Here is a 13,467-nt window from a genome sequence, read left to right as displayed (position 1 = left end):
AAGAATGTTCAGAAAAGAAAAAAGGCACAAAATTTAATATTTCCTCAAGATGGCATCTCTCTACAGCCTCATTCACTGCTCCTTCCTTCTCCACCAAGTCTTCACTAAACCCTTACTTTTCCTCCACTAACTCTGGGAAATTTCTTTCTCAAGCCTTAGTTGTCAAATCTGCAAATTCCTTTTTTTCAGACTTCATTGGACTCTCCTATAGCATTTGATAATGTTGACCATATCATCTGTATTAGTTACAAAAGGAGGGTGGTTGTTCATAAGTAGTAGACATTTAACTCCCTACTAACTTAAGACAAGAGGAGAAATTATTGGAAGGATACTAATCTCATCCTCCCAAAGAAAGTATTTGTTCAGCTCTGTTTTGGGATCTGCCTCTTGAGCCTGGCATTTTCAAATCTATCCCCTTACCTAGGGTAGAAATTGACTTCCTAATAACCTCTAATAAATGCTGTTGGCCTCAATTAAACATTTCTGGATATTATTGTTTTCAATCTACTTAAACCTGCCTCCTTGTATTTATTTTATTTTATTCATTGATTTGTGTGTGAGAGAGAGAATGAGAGAAAAAACACAAGCAGGGAAAGGGAGAAACAGACTCCCCACTGAGCAGGGAGCTGAAGATGTGGGAATCAATCCCAGGACCCCAAGATCATGACCTGAGCCAAAGACAGACACTTAACCAACTGAGCCACCCAGGCATCCCTGAAACTGTATCCTTATAATTCAATATATTCTCTGAATCTTCGCTCAAAGGACAATATGGTAAATGAATCTGGACGTGAATCAGACCTGGGTTTCAGGTAAGAACACACTGGCACAGCCACTGTGGAAAATAGTATGGCGGTTCCTCAAAAAATTATAAATAAAACTACCATATGATCCAGCAATTGCATTTCTAGCAAATATCCAAAGGAACTGAATTCCGGATCCTGAAGAGGTATTCATCACACCCAAGATAGAGAAACAATCTCAGTGTTCATCCGTGGATGGAAAAATGAAGAAAATGTGGTCTACACATACAACGAAAAATTACGCAGCCTTAGAGAAAAGGAAATCCTGCCACTTGTGACAATACGGATGGATCCAGTGGACACGATGCTAAATGAAATAAAGCAAACAATGAAAGAATACTATAATAATCTCACTTATGTGTATAAGCTAAAATAGTCAAATTCATAAAGAAGAGAGGGAGGACTTGGGAATGTGATGCTCGGAGAGTAACAAAGTTTAGTTATACAAGATGAGTGAATTCTGAAGATCCACTCTATACCACTGCTGTAGCTACATGTTAGCTAAAATGCCTAGAGCTAACAATACTGTGATATATACTTATAATTTTCTAAGAAGGGGAGGTACCTGCATGGCTCAATCCGTTGAGTACCTCACTATTGGTTTCGGCTCAAGTCATCATCCTCGGGGCATGGGATGGACCCCCATATCACGCTCTCCACTCGGGCAGTACTCAGCATGAAAAGTCTCCTGGAGGTTACCTCCTCTCCCTTCCCCTCTGCTCCTCTCCCTGTTACCTTGAGGGCGTGCTCTCTCCTTAAAATAAATAAATTCTTGGGGTGCCTGGGTGGCTCAGTGGGTTAAGCTTCTGCCTTCGGCTTAGGTCATGATCTCAGGGTCCTGGGATCAAGCCCAGCATCTGCATCTGGCTCCCTTCTCAGTGGGGAGCCTGCTTCCACACCCATACCCACCCCCACCCCACCCCCCCGCTGCCAATCTCCCTCTCTGCCTACTTGAGATCTCTGCCTGTCAAATAAATAAATAAATTCTTTTAAAATTGTTTCCTAAGAAGGAAGATCTTATGTTGTGTTCTTACCATGAAAATAAATAAATAAATAACAACAACAATGATAACAAGAGAGGTGGGGGAAAACTTTAGGAGATGATGGATATCTTTATGGTCTTGATTGATGTATACTTATCCCCAAACTCATTGGAGTTTTATATATGAAGTGTGTATAGCTTTTTCCATGTCAATCATATCTCACTAAAGCAGTTTAAAAAACAAAAATATATTTAAAAAGAACACATAATTCTTCATGGAGTCTTTAAAATTAAACATAATAAAAAAAATCCAAAGAACAATATCTTTAATGAGATTTTAATCATTGTCATTTTAACTAAGGTTTTGTTGAAATGTATTTATCAGTACCAGAAAAGTACACAGATATTATTTGTATATGAAAGCATATTTTAAATTCCATTTAAGCCCACTCATTTCATCTCCCACAGCTGCTTTTTTGTTTTGATGAAAGATGAATAAGGGATAAATAGAAGGCTAGTGTCTCAAACTGATGTACCTGTATGGCCCCCTGAAAAATCCAAGCATGTATTCATATTTGAGAAAACAGTGCTGTCAAATTCATGATCTCTCAATAGCTCAGGCATGAACTCATGCTTCCTACAAAAGAAAAAAGGGGAAAGGGGGCAAATTGCATTTCATGCACTTGACACGCACTAGAGAAAAGCCCCAGAGAGAAGAAGGGATTGTGTTTGTGCTCAGACAAGAAGGCAGAAGGTGTCAGTGATGAGAGCACAGTGGTTCTGACATTTCAGGGGTTCCATGTCCAGATAAGATGTAGGGATCCCTACACGGGGTGCTGAAGTCCACAGGCAGAAGCACGAGGTCGCAGCTTGGAATGGAAAATTGTATCTGTCTTCTTCCACTCAAGGTCCCCTTCGCATTCATCGTCCCAGAGGGAAGCCGACCTCTCTCATCTTACTGTTCTCCTAATCCATCCGTACAGGGTGCTCGGGCCCATAGGTGGGATCTGTCATACATTGATGAATCCTAGGGTTGAAGGGAGTATTCGAGTTTCTCTGCTCTAAGCCTCTCATTTTCAGATTTAAACAGTCAAGGTCCAGACAAGTGAGCAGTTTGTCCAAAAACACAACAGCTCCTGCACAGGTTCGAGGGCGCTGCTCATCCTGGCTGACATTTTAACTAAGAAGAGAAGGAGTGTTGTCTGGATTGGGGTTTGGCCGAACAGGGGGCTATGCTGGTGCCCGCGGCTGGGAGTTGAGGAGAGACAGTGCAGAGGCAAGAGGAGGGAGGAGGAGGGAGGAGGAGGAAGGGGGAGGGAGGGGGAGGGTTCCTCCACGCGGGCAGAGCCGCCTTGAGTGCTTGGTTACATGTGTTTGAACTCAGCCACAGTGGCTGCGGGATTCCGGCTGAGAGGCCCGGGAGCCTACGGGGTCCCCCCAGCGCAGGGCTGCGTGCTGGTGACAGTGACGTCCTGTCCTCGGCACCTGAGCACGCCGGCCGCGCACTCGCTCATCGTCTGCTCGACGCCATCCACTTCCACGCAGACGCTAAAGCCGCCGTCCTCGCACTCGGATGCTTCCCTGCAGACACATTTGCCGCTCTGGGCTGCAAACACAAACAACGACAGAGGCTCAGTGGCACGTGGTGGAGGGGGGAGAGCCAAGGCACATGACCTCCTAAAGCACGATGCTTTCCAGAGAGCTCTAGAAGCTCCTGCCTCGGGGATCGCAACAACCAACCCCCCGTCCCCACCCCAGGAAAGCAGCAGGACCCAGAAAGCGAGGCATGTCGCTCCACTCAGAATAAGCAGGGTTTGAGACTGGCCACCAGATCGGCGGGACCCACACGAGCCAGCTCTCTCCAAGTCCGGGGCTCCCCAGTGCTCCACTCCTCTGCGCTACTGTCTAGCAAAGCCAGAAACTGAGTAATCCCCCAACACCCGACAGATAAGGAGACAGCAGTAAAGACCAAGTTGCTGCAAGGCTCTAACAAGGACAAAGAAAAGAATTCAATTAGCTTTGAGATGCGGGGCATAAAAGAGAAACGGCCACATATCCCATAAAAACAAGTCAGAAATGAGGAGGAATTCTCTCTGTGTGTTGCAGGTGCCAGCCAGCTGGCTCCCAAAGAAGTGACAAGGTCAACCAGCCCACTGGTAACTGACAATCCTAATGGAACCCAATAGCTGGAGTTCGGTACTTTCTGGCTTGCACCACAAACTACCCAGGATCCAGGGGAAAGGGGCGAAGGGGAGAGCCTGAGTTGCTGGCAGAGATCACACAGTCCAGCTCCCAAATTTGCAGGTGGGGAAACTGAGGACAATGACTTGGCTCCAGGCACGAGGGCTTTCCCCATTGGTAACACAGCCAGAACTGGGGAAGGCCAGGCAAGGGTGTTATCCAAGTTCATCATAAGGGCTACTTGGACCTAGCACTGGCAAATCTCAAACCACAACTTGAAAAAGTAACTCTTTTTTCTATTCTCTTCAAATTCTTCTGATTACTTCTAGGAGAAAGTGTCACCTTGGCACTGATAGGCTTTTAACACTCCCCTAGCTCTTGCTAAACTCCCTTTATCCCACAGAAGCAGCAAGCCCCAAGCTGCCGGCAGCATCTGGCTAGAATCTACAGCCTCATTTTGTTTCATTACATGTGTTCTTATAGTTACCTAGTATTTGTGGCGAGTGATATTTCCTTTTAAGAAAGTGATGAGAAAATTTCCTTTTTTAAAAAAAAATGGGTATTTTTATGAGTCTATCTTTTAAAATGGGTACATAATATGGATAACACAAGGACAGAGCAAAAACCATGAAGGGGGAATGGGAAGCGCCAGTGTTTGGGAGGACATTCAGACCAACAAGGAAGGGGCTTTGTCCTTTTGGGTTCTTGATCCCCGCCCCGACCCCCCAGGGAAGGCTGTGGGCAAGGACAGGTCACTCAGACCAGCCTGAGACTTTCACATCCTCGGGGATCTGCTTGGATTTGCTGCTAAACCAGAACCTACAGTTTTAAAAACCTCAGTCCTACCACCTTAACATTGTTATAATTACAAATATGAAATGCCCCTTACCATCACATTTTCCCCAGAGTGGACAGGCGCCACAGGCTTTCTCAGTGGGGGCAGGCAGAGTGCAACTGTCCCCCGCAGCAAGGGTATAATTTCTACCCTGACACTGGAGAACACGCATCTTGCAAACGGTCAGACGCAGTATCCTTTCGCTTCTCTCGTCTTGAGCACATACATCCAAGGAGGATCTGAAACAAAAATTTGTTAATTCCAATATGTAGAAGATTTTCAGTCTTCAAAATGGAGCATGAGACGTAAAAGGAGAGGCTCTGAGCTCAGGGAGTCTGACTGATGCTATGAGCCGCAGCAAAAAGATGGAGCAGAAACTCCAATCTCCTTCATGCCTGGGGCTCACCCTCCTCAGATCTTCAAAATGAACATATTTTGCTCTTTATCTGCTCACAATTTTTACAAGCTTAGATACCTCGTGTTGATCTAGTTTCTTCTAGAGCAGATCAGATAGAGCAAATTAGAAGAGAACAGGAGGTATGCTTGGGGACACTGGTGGGTGGACAAGCAGGCAGGCGGCAGAAATCAGCAAAGATCACCTACTCCGAGACTGTAGTCCGGTGGGACTACAGGCTGCAGGAGAATTAGGTCCCGCCAGCCCAGCAGGCCTGAGAATTCATGTCCATAATACGGCATGCCCAATACTTGATGACCAAATCCTCAAGGGAAGATGAAATCGTATTTTTCAATGGGATTTTTTTTTAAAGTATTGACGTTTACAAAGTAGTTTAGAAATATTTCTGTAAAAATGTATTACTTTTTTTTCTTAAGCATGGGTGCTAAAATGGTGAGATTTGGCTTTTTAAAAATGTCACTAATAAAAACGAGCACCTTTCTGAATGTTGATGGGCAAGGAAGGCATTACTGTTGTGAACCCTTTCACTTTCACTATTTTTGTATGGTAGATCGAGTTTACATTTATTCTTATACATTTTTAGCTCTAATATTTTCTTCAGTGACCAAGAGCTAAATTGACTTGGAGTTATTTACATCACAAAAACAAATCCTCTGTATCTTTCTTTTATCTGTTTACTTAAGCTTTAAATTGAACTACTCAGAACTGCTCCAAAGGCAGAGACCTTGCAAAGCCATTGTTATCAGTCTCTGATGGAAAGTTCACACGGTGTCTATAAACAGCAGGCTGCAGATAAACTAAATGAATCAGAGAAGTTGGAAAGAGGATGAAAGTGAATCAAAGTCAACAATGATTCTTAAAAAAACAATACCACAGTCAGAACATTCCAGGGCAGAGGACCACTGCCATTTACACTGTTTAGCTGTATTTTTCTTTCAAGAAGTTACTTCTTGTAAGATAAGGCCACAATCACCATTACCCACTGTAGGTGTTCAAGAAGTTGAATATGTGTTTTGGGGACAATATAATTGAAAGCCAAGTACAGTGGACCCCCCAGCAACAGTAGTTTGAACTGCACCGTGGGTCCACTTATAGAGAATTGTTTTGATACAGACAATAGTATAAATGTATTTTCTCTTCCTTATGATTTTCTCAATAGTATTTTCTTCTCTCTAGATTACTTTATTATAAGAATACAATATAGGCCGGCACTTGGGTGGTTCAGCTAGGATTATGACCCCAGGCTCCTGGGATCGAATCCAGCATTGGACTACCTGCTCATCAGGGAGCCTGCTTTTCCCTCTTACTCTTCCCCTCCCCCTGCTTGTGCTTTCTCTGTCTCTCTGTCTCTCTCTCTCAAATAAATAAATAAAAATCTTAAAAAAAAAAAATTTACATCACTGGTAAAGCTTCCAGTCAAAAATAATCTATCAGTTAAGTTTTGGGAGAGTCAAAAGTTATACGTGGATTTTTTACTGTGAGGGAGGGTCACCCCAGTCCCTCATGTTGTTCAAGGGTCACCTATAAGTGGGCAGTAAAGTGTGTTTTACTCTAGCTTCAGGGGCATTTGATCCGTGGCAAGAGATTAGAGCATGTTTAATGCCCTGACTCACTCTAGGACGGGGGTCTCTGAGATCCCTAAAATGAGGGACTCCGCTCTGCCTCAGCTGCCATCTGCACAGTCTACTCTGTCTCCAGCTTTGCAGAAAAGCCTGTGTGGTCACTGCTTCAGGCCCGGGCACAGATATGTACCCTCGCAACTGGCACTGCCTCAGTACTGCCTCCTGGCGTGCAGTTTCCTTCCCTTCCTTTATAAATAGTGCCGCTGGGAAACCTCGTCTTGCGCTAAGGCGATCACGCCTCCTGTATCCGACCAGGACCATAACACAGACGTCGAGTACCTACTTCAGCTATCCACCTACAGCAGATCCACCTGATTGCAAGATGGGTGGCATTCTCATAACGCACATCTGGAGACACAGCCATTTCCAGAATGGGAAAAGCAGCTTCTTGTATCTCTGTTGGTACGCTGCGTAAGAGTTTATATGTCAAGGGAATTTCAACCCTCATCTCCTCAAGCTCTAAATCCTCCCGGGACAGTGTTTTCATTTTGCCGCATTTCATGTATACAACAAGCAATGCCCGAGGCATTCAGCCTTTCTCTAGACAGCAGAGCACTGCTTAACGCTGAGGGTGTCAGCCCTGGCGACCCAGGCAAGCAACAGGCAGCAGATGGGGCCAGGTTCAAAGGCAAACAAAGATCCTAACCCTTGGTTCAGCAATACTTTTGATCTAACAGAGAGACTATCAGCTACTGACGTGCTTTTTTTTTTTTCATCTTAAATAAAATAAAATGGGGAGAGGCAAGCGAAGAAGGAGCTTACCCACATTCATAGGGCATTTTACAAACACATCTTGAATTCTTCAGTTTCTCCCAGCGCTGACATTCAGGCACTGCTGGCGGCAAGGGGGCATCTGAAAGAGAAGGATGAGGGAGAGCCCGTCATTCGAAGCGCTGCTTTGTGGTAAACAAAATGTTATTTTAATTGTTGAACCAGATTCTGTAATAGTCCCAGCTGCCACAAATTTGCACAGTCAAAAAACAAAGCTGTAAAACATTTTACAGGAGACAGAGCCTTCTGAGGAGAACCCTGCAAATAATTTCATTGTTAGCATTTCTCGAGCAGTCCCTATTGTGTGAGCATAGACTATTGTGATATTTAATCTTCCTTAACAAATGCTTACTTCAGAGTTAAAGAAACTAAGGGTCAGGGACGCCTGGGTGGTTCAGTAGGTTAAGCCTCTGCCTTCAGCTCAGGTCATGATTCCAGGGTCCTGGGATCCAGTCCCATATCATGTTCCCTGCCCAGCGGGCAGTGTTCTTCTCCCTCTCCCTCTGCCTGCTGCTCCCCCTGCTTGTACTCTTCACTCTCTTTCTCTCTGTCAAATAAAAAAAAATCTTGAAAAAAAAGAAAGAAAGAAACTACGAGTCAAAAAAGTGAAGAAACTGGTGCTAGTTCACACGCTTAACAGATTGGCCAAGCCAGGATTTAAGTTCATGTTTGTCTGAATTCAAGGCCAGTGGAGCAGGCTCCCTTTCATTAAGAAGTTGCTCTTTATAAACTGCTGTCTGGACTGCATTTTACCTACTCTGTCTATAGTGGGACAGAAAGCAACATAATGTGACCCATACGTAGAGAAATTCCTGGTACCCCAAGATGTAGAATAACCTCTCACATGTAAATGTCTAGTTGGTTTCCTTTCAATGATGAGTGAATATCTAAAGGTATTTACATTTAATAAAATCGTATCCACTGCTTTGTGTTTTTTACAAACCGATCAAACGTCAATCATCATTCCAATTTTGGCAGGAAAACACGTTGCTCCAGCTAACAAGAGCTTAATTTTTGCCTGCCATCTCCTCAGCTATCCCTGATTACAAGATGAATAGCCTAAGATCTCCTGCTATTTCCACCGCCTGCCGGCTTCATGACAAGGGAATTCAGTGGCATACACTTTCCCAGCATAAAACTAGTTCTATGTTGGTTATACCTATAAAGGTAATTTATCTGAAGAGCATATTTTTATGGATGCACAACCTGTGACATACTCCCTCACTTTGGAAAACTTAAGAGCTTTAGACATGAAGGTAAAATCTTGTGAACAATTTGTTACTTGTAACAAATGGGAGCAATGTGAAGCTTAGCCTTCCATGCCCAGTCACGTTTGTAATGAGGACTCATTCTTTAACATTTCCTTTTAAAGGACCGTTATCCTCGATGCAATGTCATATTGTGAATTGGATCCTAGAACATTAAATGGATATAGTGAAAAAATGAAATCTGTAGTTGAGTCAATAGTATTACACTAATATTAAATGCCTTAGTTAACCAACTAAGTTATGTCAAGTTATAGGAGATGTTAATATCATGAGAACATGGTAAGGGTATATGAAAACTGTATTTGCAACTTTTCTGAAATTTAATATTATTCCAAAATAATCATAACCAGGGGTAAGGGGGTGCCACAGGCATTGAGGAGGTAAAGACCAGGAATGCTGCTAAATAGCTTACAAAGCACAGGACTGGCTCCCGCAACAAAGAATTACCAGGTCCAAAATTCTAATAGTGTTGGGGTTGAGAAAGTCTGATCTAAATATACCAAAACTAAAGTTCATGATAAAGTCATGTCAATGAGCTCTGCATTACACTTAGAAGTTTATTTCCTAGAAGCAGGGGAAGAGGGAAGTGGGAATGCAAAGGTGGTGGTCAAAGGGTACAAAATTGCAGATATAAGGTAAATGGGTACTGGGGATGTAATGTGCAACACAAAGACTATGGTTAACACTGCTCTATGATACACAGGTAGGTTGTTGGGAGACTGGATCCTGTGAGTTCTGATCATGAGGAGAAATTTTTTTTATTGTATTTTAATGAGATGATGGATGTTAACTAGACCTCCTGTGGTAATCATTTCACAATAGATATAAATCAAACCATCATGATCTACACCTTGAACTTCTACAGTGATGTATGTCAATTATTTCTCAACGAAACAAGAAAAAATATTTTTTAAAACTTTATTTACTTATCATTCTTAAGAATGAAATTTTAGATTTTTAATGTTTTCTAGAAGTTACTATAATTTCTTTATATAAAAAAATATCACTGGTAGAATTAGCTAGACAGAAGACCTTTGCCTTAAAGAACATATAGCTTTGTTATCATCATATATCTTTATGACAAGACTAAATATTGATGGAGGGAGGGAGAAATGAGTGGTTAGTGTTTAATGAGCACAGAGTGTCAGTTTGGGAAAATGAGAAAGCTCTGGAAATGGACAGTGTGATGGACTGGATGATGGCTGTGCAATAATGAGAAAGCACTTAGTGCACTGAACCGTACATTTACAAATGGCTAAAATGGTACAAGTTACGTTATGTCTGTTTTACCACAATAAAAATAAAAAGACTAAATACCAATAGCAGGTATTTTAAAACATCAGCCTTGGAGGCTGACAAACCTGGAGTTTTCTATTTGTGATAGGCTTATTTTAAGAGAAGCTCCTGTTCTTATTCATCAGGGTCTTCCGAAAAACATGCAGGCCTTGAAAAATATCTTTAATTAAGACTTTAATAGAATTTGCTACTGAGAAGGAGAAAATTCATACTGAATTGTGCTACAAAATGACTGGAGCAGACATTTTAGAAAGACAAGTCTATAATATCTCTTTTGGAATAAAAGAGCAACCTTGTCAAGTGTACATTGTTCTCTTTAATTTTAGAATTCCTGGTACAGGTCTACCACTTCAAATATCTCAATAAATTCATATTTATGGTTCAGTGCAGTAGAAAGCAAAGGACTTGTCTCTGCTGTGGACCACTGATGGCTAACAAGCATGTGGGAAGCAATATGGCGGGCACCTGGCTGGCCCTGATAGCCTCCTGTGCTGTCATCCGTGTCTATATTTAATACCACAGCCCATGTCCACCGTCAGCCTGCCCTCTCTTTAGTTATGACCATCTAATTCACCGGACAGTATCACTCAGGGAATCTAGTACTTCCTCCTCATTATTAAAGGCAAATTTTAGCATTGAATTAAAAGTCATTCACCAGAAAAATAAGAAGACTACATAAAATGGAATGTAAATGCGCTTTCCTTCTTTCCTATTTTTTAATTGTCTCAAACATATGTTTTCCATTTATTTTTAAAAATGTAAACAAAAAAGAAACAGGAGGCGATTTTAAAAACAAATCCATCCTACCTTAAATACCTCTAAAAACAAATGGTTTGGCTTTCTAAATCTCTTCTTAGCATAGCTTCTTGAAAGGTTATCTTAATTTGCTTGTTGTTCAAAATACTAGGTTTTTGGGTTTCCACTATTCAGAACAACTTCACAAACCACAACATTTTGCTTTCAATAACTTCTGCTTTGCAGTGTTAAATGTAAATGCTTTTAAATGTTCTTTTTCAATAATGCTAATAAACTCTCTGAAAGCCCAGGAATGAAACATACAGAATTTTTTATAAATTTTCAATCCAACTCTGTACTTAATAAAAGTACATTTCAAAAATCAGGAGAAAACCAGAAATTGTGTTTTTAAAATCCTTTATTTTCTTGGCACCAAAACAGATACAAAGCTAATCATTGATAAGAAGGATTTAAATTGGTTTCAGAATCACAGGGCTCTCCTTGCCTTTCCTTGCATTTCACGAGTCTATCTATGAATGTGAGCAAAAGTCTATTATCCACTCTATGAACTGACCTTCTTGTGGAAGGGCAGGGGTGGAAGGAATGGCTCACAGTTATGTCCATCCATGCTACAAAGGATTGTCACAAGGATCCTCACTCACCTGAGCTCAGGTGTCCTTGGACAGACCTATATGCTACTCACCTTTTTTCACACACCGAACACCCTTCATATCAGGACTCCACTTAAGGCTGGATCCACAGAGAAATGTTGAAGGACCTTCTAAGGACATGCCACCTGAACAGGAAATGGTCACCTTCTCACCAACTCCATAGAACGGTTTGCGGGAATGACTCTGAATGCCATCCATCAATGTAGGTAGAACACAGGCAATTTCTAAAGATAAAAGAAAACAGAATACAAGGGTCATTGCTTTCCTGTGCCATCTTTTTTTTAAATGATAACTTCGAATAGTGTTAATACACATGCTTTGTTTTTTTCACATTAGAGGACAAAGAGGAAGAGGGAAGTAAGTTCACTGCTAGGATGCCCTGAAAGACAAGTCCCACAGTGCCTGGCACGTAATTGACCAAAGAAAGACTGAAGACCAAAACAGTTCCCATCCCTCACCCCTGCCCTCAATGCAACATGCTAACTTAAAATGAATCAGCCTTATAAACAGAGTCCTAAAGGCCAGGCTGCTGTCAAAACTACACTTTTCCCAGCTGCTGCTTATCTCTTTGGTCTGGTGAAGTCCCACCAGAGTTTTCCAAAGAGCTCTATTCATCCATATATCATTAACATATATCCAATTACATACTATTACTATCTGAAAGTTTTAAAGAACCACCTTTAATCCTTCAACCAAACAAGTATTAAATGCCTTTGGTTTTCCATCTCTAGTCTTTCCCACTTGATTACATTCATTAGCTCAAATCTTCTACATGAGGAAACAGCAAAGAGAAAAATGAGAAACATGCATAACTATGAGAAGCAAGTCAGAATTTATAATTTTAAAAAAATCTTGGCAATCTCTATCATGGACTTTGGACAATATTTTACAAAATCCTGCTCTGATTCTGTACCACTTCCATCAGAAACTTTACTCATTCATTAATTCAAAAAGCATCTATTGAGTGCCTGTATTAGCCAAGTAGGTTGTATGCTGCTGGAGACGTAACAGGTACAAGTCTACAACATTTGGTAATGCCGTTATTTGTAGTTCAAACAAGAAAAAAATAATAAGAAAAGCTGATGAACTAAGGAGGAACTGTAGCTCAGAGACTGAAAAGCTGGTAGTTTTTAACAGCCTTATATAGGTTTAGGCGATCAAGAGTAAGAGTCTTGTCCCATCACAAAGGAGGAACCTAGGGAGAAACCCCAGACTTTCTGTTGGGATCTCTTAATGGCTACATCCTAGGAATAAAGGTAAACAGACATAAAACAGTCTCACTGCTTGCCAGAAACAAAATCAAATCTTTTCTAGAGGAAGAGAAGAACATCACCCCAAACCACAAATGATTCCTTTATCTTTTTACACACAAAGTCTGGCATTTATTCAAAACTAATCTAACATTCAAAAGGACAAGAATTAACCAAACTCCCCAAGAAAGACAATAGAAACAGATCCACAGCAGGTCCAGATAATGGACCTTGAACAACAGCGGACCTTGAAATAACTGTGATTAACATGATGGGAAAAAATTAAATGGCAAGGCATGGTATTTCAACAGAGAATAAGAAAGTATAGAAAAGTGAACAAATGAAATATCTATAATTGGAAAATGAAATTAAGAACACAAAAGAGTTCTTAAAAGCAAATTATATAACTTACAGAGAATTAATAAACCGGAAGGTAGCTCAATAGAAAGTATTTAGAATGAAACAGAGAGGGCACCTGGCTGGCTCAGTCCATTAAGTGTCTGCCTTCAGCTCAGTTCACAATCCCAGGGTCCTGGGATCAAGACCCACATCAGACTTCCTGTTCAGCAGCGAGCCTGCTTCTCCCTCTCCCTGTGCCTCTCCCACTGCTTGTGTTCTCTCTCTCTCTCTAAAATACA

The 13,467-nt window shown here is 41.6% G+C and overlaps 1 protein-coding gene across 1 annotated transcript in view; it reads right to left on the bottom strand.

The window, feature by feature from the left end:
• Positions 1-2,106: 2,106 nt before the first annotated feature.
• C7 (complement C7) overlaps positions 2,107-13,467 on the bottom strand; it is a 52,482-nt gene continuing 41,121 nt past the window's right edge. Inside the window, exons 15-18 of the mRNA XM_004737960.3 lie at positions 11,612-11,803; positions 7,601-7,691; positions 4,856-5,040; positions 2,107-3,391 (exon numbers count right to left, since the gene is read on the bottom strand). Of these exons, the coding sequence (XP_004738017.1) occupies positions 3,210-3,391; positions 4,856-5,040; positions 7,601-7,691; positions 11,612-11,803 (650 nt within the window). The 3' untranslated portion in view covers positions 2,107-3,209. The remainder of the gene's footprint in view (positions 3,392-4,855; positions 5,041-7,600; positions 7,692-11,611; positions 11,804-13,467) is intronic.

This window comes from Mustela putorius, unplaced genomic scaffold (assembly GCF_011764305.1).
Source record: "Mustela putorius furo isolate JIRA1106 unplaced genomic scaffold, ASM1176430v1.1 tig00000407_pilon_pilon_pilon, whole genome shotgun sequence".
In the NCBI taxonomy this organism is placed as follows: Eukaryota; Metazoa; Chordata; class Mammalia; order Carnivora; family Mustelidae; genus Mustela; species Mustela putorius.
Note: the sequence above shows the minus strand (reverse complement) of the source record. Positions and strands in the feature narration are given on the sequence as shown.